Genomic DNA, 15,792 nt, shown 5'->3' with positions numbered 1-15,792 from the left:
GTTTCATTAATTTTGAAAGAAAAAATTGCACGAAAATATCATGATAAACGTATGTTGATAATCCTTTTTCAGTGCCTATAATTTAAATTCTTAATCTCGAAAGTTCAAATTGAGCTTATTGTTTGATTATTATTATTAGCAGCTTATAAAATCCAACTGGTCAATATTGTCTCTTACAATTCACATCCTTATTATAGGGGTGTAAATAAATTCAATATATTTCTTAATTTGTGTTAAGTATGAAATTATAAATTGAATAGTATTTAATATATAATGATATTTTAATAACTATTAAATTAATAATTATTAATTGAACACAGATTGAGGGAATGTTTTTAAGTCATTACAAATCTGCAATCAGGCTATTCATTGTAAGTCGCGATATTGATAATTTCGATTTTATAAGTGACTAATAGTGAAATAGTAATCTTAATTTGATCTTTCAAAAGTTGTAGTTATACTGAATAATAAATTTAAAAAGGCGGTTTTTATAATATTTTTAGGAACATCTTTACGTTAAAAAATAATTAAAAGTTAATAAAATTTTTGTTTAAATAGATTAAACCGTTTTTTGCTAAAATCGGTTCCGTCACCCCATGAAAAAATGTCCAACTTAATTTAGTTTATTTTTTATGACAATGGCCATTCTTTCAGAGCAACGGAGACTTAGAGATGACGAGTATCCTCTGGAAGTAAGGGTAGTTTTAGGACCCCATGAAAATGTAGCACGTCTTTTTCTCGTTGACAAGCTCTCTACACTCGAAATCAGTTCGGATGTTGCGCAGTTTTTGAATCTTTCTTTGGCAGAATGCCAAGGAATTTTACAACGTTATCATCATGAGGAGGAAAGGCAAATTTTACTTCTGAAAGAAAAGTAAGTGTTATTCTTATGATTTTAGAAGCCATCCTGAATTTAACTCGACAAACAGACAATATCGAGGGGTTAATCATTCTTAAAATGTAGTGCACAAGCCTTCGTGAAGTCTTTGAAATCGTGTAATCTGGTGTACACTAAAAAACCGAGTGGTCAACCCCTCGAATAATATTTAATTATTTACATTTATTTAATGAATCTATAATTTAATCGCAGATATAAGGAAATGCGTCGGAGAATAAAACAAAGAATGGAGGAACTGAAAGTTCGATTATGAACAAATGGACCAAGTTATCGTTGAGAGGTATGGTTGGTACGTGTCTCCAAATTTTGAATATAATAATTGACCAAATTCTAATATTAATATTATAAATTGATTAAGTCTTCAAATTTTTTAGTTACAGTGCAATTCGCATAAGAGAAGATACTCTGTGCACACAAAGGATTTGCAAGACCTTCCCTGAGGAATTCCAATTAGTTTTATACGCGCATTTTTCTGCGAGAGTTTAGGATTTTAGTGGGAAAAATAATTCCTTGCATGATCATTGACATATAGTTGAAGGTTAGCTATCAACTCCAGTAAAATACGCGCCTTAGATTTATTTACAGCATCTTAGGCTAGTTTAGGTTTATGTGCGATTTTAAAAACTGGATGTCTACAGTGAGCGATTAGGCTAATATTTTTCACTTGAAAACATAATCTCTTGGAAGTTCAATTGGTCGTAAAGTCAGCATTTATACTGGAGAAAGGGATACACAAAATTGACATATTGAGATGATTAGTTTGTAATTTCATTGACATGTTTACAGGAGATAATGATTTTTATTTCGTCAGTCGCTCTAGAACAATTTCTCAATTTTTTATACGGTTTATAATCCTAATCAACTCTAGTCTTCGCTCTCTTTATTCTTAAACCTTCTTATAAATGCGGCTTTGGATTATTACCTTCTGGCATATACAATTTAATGTTTTAATATATCATTGTGAAGTTTTTTTTTAATTGAATATATTACAAGACACGTAATACTTAATAGTCTGGCAGAAATGATCCGTGAAGAAGATACTTTTCACGTAACAACTGTGATTAAACAAGTGCATCGTTCAGAATAAATAATACTTATAATTTTTTTACTAAAATGAAATAATATTCAACAATTGTTGACAGGAAGAAGAACATTTGCCTCAATTTTTCTTTTTATCTATTCGAATCTAATATGCATTAACTTTTTCTCTTTCTTAATATTTCAAGTTCTATATTCTAATTATAATTATTTTGTATACTATTTGCTATTTTCTTAACTTTTCTGTATATTGGCGCAATCCAGACTTATCGAATCTTTATTTGCATTTTTTAATACACTACACTTTGTTGGTTCCAAAAAAGAGTAAAACAGAACAATAAGTGTTAAACGTATTTTCGAATATCATAATTAATAATAAAGAAAACCTGTGATTTTAAAGCTTTGATGATCAGTGGAGAACATAATAACAAAAAAAGGTTGATATTTAGTGGAAATTAAAACAGATTTTTTAACGTTCGAGAAGTACAGTGTTATGAATTAAGATTTGATATCATATAATTAATTTAAGGATTATTGTAACCATGTCGCCGTTGACTGTGCGTGTCTGCATTCACTAATTTTCAGCTGAATACTGAGTAGGATATCAAAATTAACAAATGTCTGCATTTAGATAATGACTTTTTAGTCAGCATTACTAAAAGTTACATTGTTGCAACTCTGATGCTTTGTTTCAACTACAAACAAATTAGGATGATAGTATAATAATCTAAGAGGCTAAAAGAAATTATTTCATACCAATTTCATGAGATTAAAAAAATGAGAGTATAATCAAATAATTCATTTTGTAGAGGCTAGTTTTTCTTATAGTCAATATTTAACATTTTTGTACAACTGATACAACTTTTTCGTAATAAAATGCCATAGCTGATGAGTTTTAAGTTTTCTATCTTTGTCGAATTAGGACTCGTGAAAAATTGATTCGAAAACATAACTGAAAACTAACGATGCCAATACGCACATTATTATTTAAGGAATTACCGCATAGTCTGTTTTCTGTTATTGATTTCTAGTCAGTTATTTTATGCTTGCGAGCAAAAGTGATTTCTACTCATTGTAGAAATACTAATTTGCATTGCAGTTTAAAATATAATACTGTCTTAATAATTAATGAAAATCATTTTATGCGTTTTAAATATAAATCTAGTGTGAAGGTATTGCAATTTTATCTTTGCAAATTTATTTTAAAGGAACATAAGCGAACTCTGTCAGCATCGAACTCTGAGCAAGTAGTCAATTTCAAATACTCCGTACCATGACCATTTCAGCGAATTTAACTTTACAAATACTGCCTAAAGTTAATTAGTGAATGTTATCAGAAATTTATATGAATCATGTAATGAAAAGTTGTATACGATTAATAAATAACAGCGTTGCTTTATTGAATTTTACTTTCTTGATATAAATTGAGGTAAGCATATTATAATATACAATAACACAAAAAGAATTAAAAAATTATTCATTCATACCAGGTTTATTTAAAAATATTATTTAATAAAGTTCAAGAATTATGTCTGGCATAGATGTTTAGGAATTTAAAAGAAGGCATAAAATAAATAAATTAACGATTCAATCAAAGTAAAAGTAGTAGTTTCATTCCATCTTGATTCCGAATTCTTATTGATTTGTAGAATATACCTTATTGCCTGAAAAGTAACATTTGAAGGACCCGCGGTCTAAATATTTTAACTGACAAAGTTCTAAACGTTTAAATGAACTAAATATTTTTCGATATTTATATTTTACCCATAAATATTACTCCAACTGCAATTTAAATTATGAATTATAATTCTTTTTCAATAATAAATTATTTACAATATAAATTAACAAAGACTTTAAAAATTTTCCTGGTTTGCAGTCACCAGTACAAAATTTTGTTAATATAATCGTTCAGAACTTCGACCAAAAAATTAAAAATAATTTATTACAAAAATACACGGATTTCCCATAAGACGCCATAAGCTGATAACAGGTTTAGACCGCGGACCTATGCTCTAGATATCAAAATGCGATTTTCGAAAATCCATTTAAAAACAAATTAAAATGAATTTTGTCATTACGTTTGCAGGATATTAACTTCATATAAAAGTGTTCCCGAAAATAGAAAACAAAATCAATTTCGAAAAAAATGTCAGGTAACAGGTTTAGAACGCCGACCCTGCATTTATTCATTAGGCAAGGTTTGGCTGCACTTGGCTCAGATTAAAAAATGTGTTAAAAATCTGTATCAAATATTTTTTTGCTTAATTTTCATAATTATTGTAAAAAAAAAAAGATTTTTACCTGAGGCGTTTGTCGGTCTGTCACTCCGTAGTCTGTATTCTGTAGGCACGATAACTTTCGAAAATTTAAATTTAAAAATTAAATTAATTAATTAAATTTAAAAATTGAATGTACGGTTATTCATAGTACACTGAAACGGAAACAATTTACCCTGATGACTTTATTCTATAAAAAGAAAATTGTCAGAGTGAGAGCATTTTCAAAATCCAAAAAATAAAAAATGAACATTTTAAGCCAAACAACGTATGATATAAAAAAGTTAAGAAAAGAAAACGTTGATTTTTGAAAGCCCTTCAAGATTACCATTTGGTCGAGAAGTTGGAAATTCAAAGTTTTATCGTACCAAAAATAATGAAAAATCGAAAAATTACATTTTTGGGTCAAATAATGCAAGATACAAAAAAGGAAAAAACTACTACGAAAAAAATTAGACAAAACTTGTTCATCCAAAAAAGAGCTACAAATTGTTCAGAATATTTTTGTAGGATGAGCAGTTTTTGTTTTATGCGTAAAAAACAATAAAAATAAAAAAGTTAATTTTTGACAAATGACACAAGCTATAAACAAAAATAAATAGACAAAAGTTACGCTTCCAAAAAATACAGAAAACTCACTGAAATTTCTCATGAATAATTTTTGATAGGACACCTAGTTTTTTCTTTGGTCGTAAAAAATAATATTCAAAATAATAACACAAGTTACGAAATAAAATGAACAGACAAAAGTTGTTCGCTTAAAAATATCTAGAAATTTATTATTAAGCATTTTTAGATAGGACGAGTAGATTTTCTTTCAATTGTAAAAATTAAGATTAAAAATAAAAAAATTAAATTTTTCGAAAAAGGACAAAAATGCGAAAGAGGACATAGGATCCTATACAGTTTCCTGTATAGGACTCTATACAAGGTCCTATATATATTACTGCATTATACCCTATGGAGGTACGCAGTAGTTTTTTTTTTATTTAATCAAAAAAATACAAGGAAATAAGAATTAGAATGATTAAATTTTCATGCATATTATGAATTTTAATGATATAAATTTATTGAAATTATACATTTTTCAGCGCAGCTTAGAATATAATTTAAGGTAGAGTTAAATAAAAAATGTATTATATTTGAAATAAAAGTATTGAGTATAGTGTAGAAAAGTTGACACTTTGGAAAAAAATCTAGTGCGAAGCACGAGATACGTGAGAGTTCAGAATCACAAAATTACAGTTGTCGATCCACTGATCTTTAATTTTAAAAGGTCTGTGCACGAATGTGCGGGAGAAATACAAAGACCGAGCACAATCACAAAATTATAGTAGGGCATGTTTTCAGTCTTAAGGGCATGGGATACTTCGTCGTGTGGTCAATCGGGTACAGTAAGTTCCCTCGGCTTTTTTTCTACAAAAATGAAAATTTTTAAAAACTGAATTCGGAGATGCTATAAAATATCATAACGGATGTCCCCGGACTCTTTTTTCAAGGATAGTAACAAAAAAATTTGTTGTGCTAAATAAAAACTTTATGCATTATTTTGAGGTTACGTCGTTTTTTATCTCTGCCTTTCCGATAATTTGAAAATTATTGATGAAATAAACTTTTTTATTTGCCTGCAAACAAGGTTAGTTCCGGGAGATTAGTTACTATGTTTATTTGTAGTAAAATCTAGTCTGATTTTTAGCAAATATTGCAGCAAAAGGTTTCTCCGTGTAGGTTGTTAGCAAAATAAAAATTTGTTTAAAAAATAAACACAAAACAAGTGTGCGGGGACGTCCTTTAGCATGTTCGCTATCATTTCCCAGGTTTTGACGACAAAATATTTCTTATCCTAGGAAAAAAGCCGAGGGAATCTAACACTGAAAAAATCGATACTAATTCCTAAGCGTTATGCAAATTAATCACATTTTGCTAAATTAAAACTTTTTTGAATTAACCTACAAAAAGAGTGTGTGGGGACGTCCGTTAGCATGTGCAATATCATTTCCCAATTTTTTTAAAACAAAATATTTATTATTCTAGAAAAAAAGCCGGGGGAACCTAAAACTGGTAAAATCGACAATTTTCTAAGTATCACATGCCCTTAATTTTGAAAGGCTTGCGCAATAATGTGGGAAAATATAATGACCGAGCGCGTAACGCGAGGTAAATACATCAACGAGCGCCAAGCGCGAGAACCAACGGTCGCGCGCCCTATGCGCGTTCAAATTCGCGAACAAAGAAAGTTTTTTTACATTTTCTTGTGACGAAATTTCAGCAGCTGTTTTGTTAACAACATTTTTTTGTTCTCTGAAGAATAGTTATACGTATGCGTGAATTGAAAAATTCATAAGGCGCATACATTTTTACGAATTTTGATTTGTTACAACATTGAAAAATTGAAAGTTCTGCATTTTTAGAATTTTAAAGATGTTCTATTTAAACATGTTAAATTTCCTATGAAATATATGTAGAAATAGATATACCTTCAAAGACAAAATCGTTCACTTCCTTGTCCTTAACTGGACAAGAACATTTTTACTGAAATGTAGCAAGCTTGGAAAAAAAGTATAGGGGAGTTTATAAGAAATTTTGCACAATGGAATGTAGTAGTAATGATGCAGATTTGAGTAGATGAAAAGGTTAGGGAAATATTAAGTGGAAGGTAGCTAAGAGGTCACAAATAGCAGATTCAAAATTCAAAGAGAAAGATTAAAAAAGACCGAGCAATGGGAGGGATGGTTATGGGAGTAAGAAACGAATGTATGACAGGGAAGGCTGACAAAGAACAAATGAAGGATTAGTGGGAGAAGAGGTAAGTATAGGAAAGTCTACGTGAACAGGGATATGCACGATAAATTAGAGGAGATAAGAAAATTTATGTAAGAAAATAAAGAAGAGATTAAGGTTATAGTGGGAGGATATTTGAATGCGGCAACAGAAGATAAGAGGAGGAAGGGAATAGGAAGGAGAGCGAGCAAGAAAATCCAAAGAGAAGATATTGCTTAGAGAAGGAGAAAAATTGTTAAACAATTTTATATACGAGATGGGATGGTTGATCTAAAACTGACATATGACAGATAGGGATGAACAAGGGGAATCTTCATGCTTAGGAGAAAAAAAGGGTGACGTTAATTGATTGTCCCTACTGAAAATTCCTATATAGGATCATATATAGGAACCTACATAGGATTCTATATAGAATTCTGCAGAGGATTCTACATGCTTCACCTATAGGAAAGGACATACACTGAAAGAAATAATTCGACGATACACGCATAATTCTGGTTATTCCAACCATAATGTATTGATCGCTCAGCTACAGCGATACGGCTTGTGTATTTCACCTATACCATAATTACTGAAGCAATATTACTGCTTCAGTCATATGTTAAATGGGTAAATCAACCATACATACGCACGGCTCTCAGCTGCACCTCCCATTGAGGAGATCTAAGCATACCGTTGGGATAGCATGCGTTATATAAAATTCTAATGAGAATGCATCCTCCACACTGCAGTGGATTTAAAATTAATTTAAAAATTCGATTTTTTTGTACTTTCGTTATTATTAATAATATAAAACTATAATTCCGCTGAAAATTATTTTTCAAAGATAAACTGAAAAAAATATAAATCGTCTTTGTTTTACATTGCGTTGAACTATTCAACAAAATGTGTTACAAAGTTCCATAAAATTTAAAGGCCGGAGGGTCGTAACCTCGATTGCAAGGTAGGGTATACGAAAAACGTAAAATAGTTCTATAAAATTCTAGCCAAAATACAGTATATATGAAGAAGTTTTGAAACCAATTTTTCGCCGAAAAAAAATAATCTCTTGTGAGTCGTTATTGTTTTTTAACTTTTTTGTATTGTTCTTGTAATTAATTTTTTTCTCCCGATCGGTACAAACAATCGCCATAATTTTGGCACGTTTCGTTAAATATGTTCATTCTATAAAATAAAAATAATTTTACAATTGTTGCATAAACATTGATGAAATTAGCAACAATTTTTATAAACAAATAGAATTCGTTTTAACTTCTCAATTGATTGCAATGCTTTAGTTGACTAATTACGATAGCTCGTTTAATTACAAAGATTTTGGTAAAAAAAATTAGGGAAGTCCCATATCATCAAAAGTTGTGCGTGTTTTCGTGTTGACGTTCGGCGCTCTATGCTGCGCGACGTACGATATTCACGACGTTGAAGTTTGCCACAGATATGGATTTCAAAGTTGTGTAATCAATTAACAAAAAACTAAAGGTCATATCAAAAAAGTAAAAACACCTCTGGATTCGCCTCGGAAATATCTCGGTGTGCATTTCTTTTTGCTTAAACAATTTGTTAAACAAGAACGCCAGTTGTTATCTTTCTGTAATTGTTATAAACAAAGTATGCATCGAATCGAAAAACCAAGTGCACCATTGAATTCCTGTTTATAACAATTGCATAAAGATAATAAATGGCGTAATTGTTTAACAAATTGTTTAAACAAAAAAACAAAAAAAGCACACCGAGATATTTCCGAGATGAATCCAGAGGTGTTTTTACTTTTTTGACACGATTCTTAGTTTTTTTACTTTGAAATCCAAATCTACGGGAACGAAGCAACAATGAGCTGAACAACAAATGCTCTAATTGTTTAAAAAAGGGGTTTACAAAAAAAAAATGCGTATCTAGATATGTTCGTGAGGAATGCAATGGTGTATCTGGTTTTTCGATACGATGCATACTTTTTTATAAAAATTGCAGAAAGATAACAAATGGCGTAATTTTTTAACAAATTGTTTAAATAAAAAAAATGTTCACCGAGATATTTCCGAGACGAATCCAGAGGTGTTTTTACTTTTTTTATGTGACTCTTAGTTTTTTTTTTAATTTAGAAAATTCTATTTGTTTATAAAAATTGTTTCTAATTTCATAAATATCTATGCAATAATGGTAAAATGATTTTTATTTTATAGAATGAAAATATTTAACGAAACGTGCCAAAAATTATGGCGATTGTTTGTACCGATCGGGAGAAAAAAATTATATCAAAATAAGGACTCAAAACATGAAAATTTTGCAAAAATGTTTTTGTGTCATTTTATTCATGTAAAATTCTAACTTATCACGCATTCCCGAAGAAAAATTACAATCTTTAAAAAAAGTGGCCCACTTAACAAATTTTGACACTTGCATTATTACTTTATACTTTAATATTTGTTGACACGTTCGAGTACATAATTATTTTGTATAACAAAAACACTACACTATTTATAGAAAATTTTTATTTTCCGCCGGTTTAAACCCTAAATGTTTCGCATTCCTAAGGCCTAAAGCCCTGCGGCTAACCTAGCTTCGAGTATAAAGCAAAAAATCTGAAATATAACCTACAGCTGTGCAGGACCGTCTGCAAATTTTCGTAACCCATTCTATAAAAAATGTTGCTATGCTTGTAATAATATATTTCTAATATAATAATTTTAGAAATATTACAAATTATTATTGAACATTTTATGTAATTAAACCAAATTTTGACTAAATTCAAAAATATTTCAAGATATTATAAAAGATTTCAGAGAAATCAATAGATGTATTTTAGGAAATTCGATCAATTTTAAATGATTTCTAAACATTTCCGAATATTTCAAGAGATTTAACAGACTTTAAAGAATTCGAGAACATTATTTATATTTTCAAATTACTTTAAAATCTTAAAACTCAGTTAAATTCTACTGAAGTTCCTTAAAAATTCTTCAAAATTACCTAAAATCTCTTAAATTCATTAAAAATATCTTGAACTCTTTTAAATATTATGAAATGTATTGAAATATTTTGCTATAAAACAAGTCTGAAGACGGCGCCTAATGCCGAGTCGACACACACCTCACCATCTCATAAATCTCGTATAACATGCAGGGTACAATACATCGATTGGTATGGCTGAATCAAGCAAACATCCGGATATCCAATGCAACACTTAAACGCAGTTTTCTTTCAAACAGATAGTTGATAAAATTATACGTACAATACAGCCATGATACCGAGGCATAAAATTCTTGTACCTACATTATAATATTTTGATATTTTAATCATATATCTAATACTACACTTTTCCCAACTATCATTTCAGTCAAACAAACTTGCCTTGTCATATTAGGCTTGGAGATTTTCTTATACGTAGGTAATAACTCTCAAATTCGTATGGCTGAGACAGCACAATTTTCTTTCTAATTCAGTTACAAATTCTCAAGCAAACTTTGATTGCCATTAGCCTCAAACTATTTCTTTCAGTGTATAGGTGTAACATATAGGTTCCTATGTAGGATCCTATATAGGAATTTTTAGTAGAGGTGTAACAGTGAACGATGAGGCAAGAGAAGATCAAGAAACTAGAGGTAGCCAGTGGGCAGAAAATTTGGCGATGTCTTTAGGACATTTTATGTCCATGCCGTTAAAGTGTCTTTATGATATCGTAAATACGTCGTATTATCTCACGATGTCTTTACGATATCGCAAAGATACCGTATAACGATATCGTCGCCAAATTTTGTACCCACTGGGTAGGGAATTGCACAGATTCGGATTACTTCACCATACTAGTCAAATTATCGGAAGAAAAGAGCGAAAATGGGAGAGTAAAATGTTAACGAGAAGGTCGAAATTATGGTAGGAGAAATAAAAAGAGTATTAAAGTGTACAAGCAAAAAAGAAGTTAGTGTAGGAGGGGATAGTAAAAGTGGATAGGATAAGTGATGTCAAGAAAAGAAACACGGTGTAAGTTTCAGAACAGTTTGGACGCCAGTCTTGCATTGCCAGTTTCAGGAAATCAGAAACGAATTTTGTATGTTATGCATTTTAAATCATACATTTTTTCCTAATGACTTACGAGCCACATAAATTAAAATCCAATTGTGACAAAACACATTTTTTCGAACTTAGACGTTTCGGTACCAATGCGTAACTTTTTCAAAAGGTTTTAACCTGAGTTTCAGAAGTTAATTAAAACATCGAAATTAATTCGAAGAGAAAAAAACAAAAGAATAACGATGTCATTTTGGAGATTTTCCAGTCAAATGTTTTATTTATTTATTCATAAATGTTGTCGGCCGAAGAAAGGATTGATTTGGTTTCAAATCATTAATACAATTTTTTATGTTATCTGGGAAATAGGAAGGAATTAAGAAAAGGAAGAAATGGGAAAAGCAGTGAAGGAGAATATAGAAGGAATAGAAGTAATATACTGAATTGTGTCATAAAAAAAGAGAAGGAAAAATGAAAGGTTCGAAGAAGAGACGGAGGAGGCTAGGATGCAAGAAAAGGTTTGGAAGGTGGGCGATAGAGTGGAAAAGAAGGAAAAGAGTAAACCAATATTATTGACAGTAGAATGGAAAAAATATTTGATATAACACGAATATGTTTTCCTCGCTTTCTGGGCGTGGTTTTTTTGGATCAGAAAAGTAGGCAATTGTTGGTGGTGGGGTACTTTACCGACCGAGGCCGATGAAGTGCACTTTATTGTCCGCATGTAAGCGCATATCCCACAAAAAGGTATTAAACCAGCAAGGATTTATATACCTAACAAAAAATTCCTTAGCTTTACGAGTCACTAGTCGAAGTTCCAACTCTGGAAAAACTTTTTTTTTTGCTTTTTAACAATCTTTATTCAATATGAACCAGGATTTGTACATGAAAATATTATACAATTAGGTCTAAGATGAATACTGAAGAGGCACGCACCCATTTCTAGATGAGAAATTTTATCCTATTAAATAATCTATTTGATTTCGTTTTCTACTCTAATTATTTATCACGATCGAATTAAATCTGTTATGAGTATCGGGTAAAAAGTTGTGAGAAAACCTATAAAGTTATCTAATTTTTCTTAAAATTAAAGGAATAAACTTGAAAACAAAAAGCTAAATAACTAGATAAAAGTAACAGCAGCACAGAGCTGAGAAGATTTCAGAACTTTTCAGTTTTCAAAGTAGGATATGATACGGCATTTTAGATTTCAGTTTGAAAGTATCTCGCGTATACATGTTTATTTCTTCAAGTTAAACAAGTCGCGAGATTTGGTTAAGATACAAATTTCTTGCTAAGCCGTGGATTTCGTCTTTAACAGACTTAATATTGCAGGTTTTATGTAAATCTATTATCCTAGTCTTAGGTTTTGCATTTGGTAATCATACATAGGCACTTGTTTTGGACAATTTGTAGAGTTTAAATGTTTGTCGCTGACGTATCACTCCATATAGGCGCAGCGTAGAGCATATTTGGTTTTACTATCATTTTGTACAAAAGTATTTCGTTCTTAATACTAAGCGTGCTTCGCCTACCAATAAGACAGTGCAGTGCACCTACAGTCTTGAAGGCATTCTTTCTAGCTTTTTTAATATGTGGCGTAAAGCTAAGTTTATAATCTAGAACGTCTCCTAAGTACTCGACGCTAGTTTTCTATTCTATACATAAGTCATTTAACATAATGTCAGATACGTTTCCCTTATCAGCATTTTTATAAAAAATAATAAACTCTGTTTTATTAACATCAACCTTAAGCTTCTACGTATGAAAAAATCCAAGCAATAATTTTACATATTGTTGCAGCTTCGTAGTTGCCAACCCTTTACTAAAAGAGGATACAAAGGCTGCAGTGTCATCTGCAAACAGTAAAATTCGCGGAGTGCTGTCCGATGGGACCTCTCTTTGGAAATTGTTTCGTGGAATGTCGTCTGTGAAATAAATAAAAAGCACCGGGCCCAGAATTGATCCCTGGGGGACACCTGTTGCAGTCTTGTGTTCGTTAGATTTGACGCCTTTGACCGTGACGACAAATTTCCTATCACTAAGGTAACTTTGGAGAATTTTAAAAATATTAGTTGGGAAGTTGCATCTGGAATGTTTCAATATAAGACCTTCGGACCAGGCGGTATCAAAGGCTTTTTCAAGGTCAAAAAGAGCTAGTGCAGTACATTTATTTTTATTTAAGTTGGTGCTGATATTATTTGTTAATGTGAGGAGTTGATGTACGGTGCTTCAGTCTTGTTTGAAGCCAAATTGCTCCGGAATCAAGATTTTATTCTTAGTTTCATAGTCAATTATTCTATTGTATATTACTTTTTCAAACATTTTGCTAATTGCGGGTAATAGACTGATTGGTCGGTAGCTGGCTGGTAACTGTTTATCTTTCCCGGCTTTGTGAATTTGCAATATATTTCCGATTTTCCAGTTATTTGGGAAATATGCATATTTGAACGCTGTATTAAAAATGCACGCAAGTTGCACGAAGGCTTTTTTGTGCAAATTTCGTGATACAATGTTCTGAATACCATCCAGACCCGGTGCTTTTTTGGGTTTTATTCTTTTAGCAATCTTTTTAATTTCTTTAGGGGAGGTAAGATCGATGTCTTCTACATTAATTCTTTGGTTGGCTAATTCATGCTACCTAGCAATGACAATATCCTCAATAGCAGTGTCTCCCATGTTAGATGTCATGCAATGGACTTTTTCGTAATGTGTCGCTAATAAGTTGGACTTGTTAGGCTCACTGTGAACAAGCCCGTTCTCATCCCTCAAGGCGGGTATGGGTTGCATAATTTTTTTTTAAAAGCTTTTAGTCATTTTCCATATAGAATTGTCTTGGGGGTTAAGGGTATCAAGCTTGTAATTCCATTTTTTATTATTATGTTTTGCAATTTTCTTATTGATAGTATTTGTGAGTCTATTTTTAAATTTACGAATTTCATCGCTATAGTTTCTTTGACACATATTTCTTGATTGGTTTCTAGTTTGAATCAAATCTTTGATTTCAGGAGGCAAGATATAGATTGGTTCCCCTCTATACCCTTTAGTAAATGGAATAGATTCTACCATCGCATGTTTGACTACTGCCACCACGGTGCTAATGCTATTATCTAATTCTAACATGGAATTGATGTTTTTATTAATATTGAGGTTTTTTTGACAGACTCCCTAAATGTAGACCACCCAGCCTGTTTATAATTGACAAAATTTTTGCTCTTGACAAATAATTTTGACAGAGTTAGATAACATAATTATGACGGGGGATCAGAGTTAAGTTAATCCAGTATCTCGAGTTCAATATCACATTTAATATTTTTAGCTAAGCCTATGTCAACCGTGCTAGTGGGTGCCTTTATTATAAAGATGTAAAGTAGGGACTTAGGATCAAGAATCTTGTACATTTTATTAATAGCAAAATCCAGAATTATTTTCCGTTAGCATTATTATTGTTACAGTTCCAAAAAGTATTTTTTGCATTTAGATCACCGTAAATAAGTAGTTTTTTCCCTAGTCTATTCAAGAGACAAAGATCATTATTAGAAATTTTGTCTTAGGTGAATTGTAAACTGAAACAATTATTAACCCATTAATAAGTTTAATAGCTATAGCTTCAAGGCTGCTAGTGTTTATTAACACTTCATGATACTGGATCACACTTTTGACAATGATCATAACCCCACCCCCAACGGTATTATCGCTTCTTTCTTTTCGGACAGATTCGTACCCAGAGAGTTTAAATTTGACATCACGTTTTAATTTTGTTTCATTTAAAAGCATTATGCCAATGTTATTTTCAACAATAAATTGCTTAAGTTCGCTTTGGTTTCCACGCAAGCCATTGCCGTGCCAATGTCCCATTTTCAATGAATTAATATTAAAATTATTTACAGCCATTCTTGTTTAAGATCGTTATTGCAATTACTTAAATTATCATTTAGTTCCCTAACAAGTTCCAACATCTTACCTATATCACATATTTGATTCAGTCTTCTAACTTCAGTCATTAGTTCTTGTAGATCTTCAAGTTCTTGTCCCTGATGTCTTCTCTTAGTATCACGTAGATTCTGCCTTGTAGTCCACGTTGTCGCTGGCTCAGATACCTGTCTCCTGACAGTAGGAAGCACAGGAAAGTTGGTTTTTGGGAGCACAGAAATACTGGTCCTCTGTGGTTGTCTCTCGTGCACAGGCTTACGTCTGGATTCCACCTTGGCCAGGTGTTTGAGATATGTTCGACACTTAGAGTAGTTCTCCGGATGCAGCTCTGCGCAGTTTGCGCATTTAGTGGGAATTTCCTTAGTTTTCTTGCATCTAACTGTTAGATGGTCTTCATCGCACTTGACGCATCTTGGAGTGTTTCTACAGTATGTCGTCCCATGTCCATATCGCTGACATCGATGACATTGGGTGATATTTCTCCTGTTTCTGTACCGTTGCCAGTGTACTCGTACATAACACAGGTAGCGGATATCCTTAACTTTTTTAAGATCCGTGTTGTGCCGAAATACTATTAGATAGATTGCTTGATTTGTGGAAAGCTCGCCCTTAGTCTTAGTCCTCATGATTGTAATTTTGTGACATTTAACTCCCTGCCGGTCCAAGTCATCCTCAAGTTCCTTGCTTGGTATGTTCGGAAGTCCCTTTATCACCATTCTATTCGTTTTCATCTCCTTTATCGGATACGTATGATAATCACACTTTGCTATGTTCATATCCTTTATTAGTGTGGCATGATCTTCCTCATTCCTTTCATAAATAGCCAAACTTTTCGGGGAATAGTGGAGTTTTGGGTCCCCTTTT

General features: G+C 31.6%; 1 protein-coding gene across 3 annotated transcripts in view; it reads left to right on the top strand.

The window, feature by feature from the left end:
• LOC117178205 overlaps positions 1–3,339 on the top strand; it is a 17,636-nt gene extending 14,297 nt beyond the window's left edge. Inside the window, exons 9-11 of one of the 3 annotated variants that reach the window (XM_033369505.1) lie at positions 655–874; positions 1,091–1,178; positions 1,273–3,339. In XM_033369505.1, coding sequence (XP_033225396.1) covers positions 655–874; positions 1,091–1,151 — 281 coding nt within the window. In that variant the 3' untranslated portion in view covers positions 1,152–1,178; positions 1,273–3,339. Of the gene's footprint in view, positions 1–654; positions 875–1,090; positions 1,188–1,256 lie in introns of all 3 variants that reach the window. The other 2 variants (XM_033369506.1, XM_033369504.1) reach the window with 2 other exon arrangements.
• The last annotated feature ends 12,453 nt before the right edge of the window (positions 3,340–15,792 follow it).

This window comes from Belonocnema kinseyi, chromosome 8 (genome assembly GCF_010883055.1).
Source record: "Belonocnema kinseyi isolate 2016_QV_RU_SX_M_011 chromosome 8, B_treatae_v1, whole genome shotgun sequence".
NCBI lineage: Eukaryota > Metazoa > Arthropoda > Insecta > Hymenoptera > Cynipidae > Belonocnema > Belonocnema kinseyi.
The sequence above is the reverse complement of the archived record's forward strand: the minus strand, read 5'-3'. Positions and strand labels throughout refer to the sequence as shown.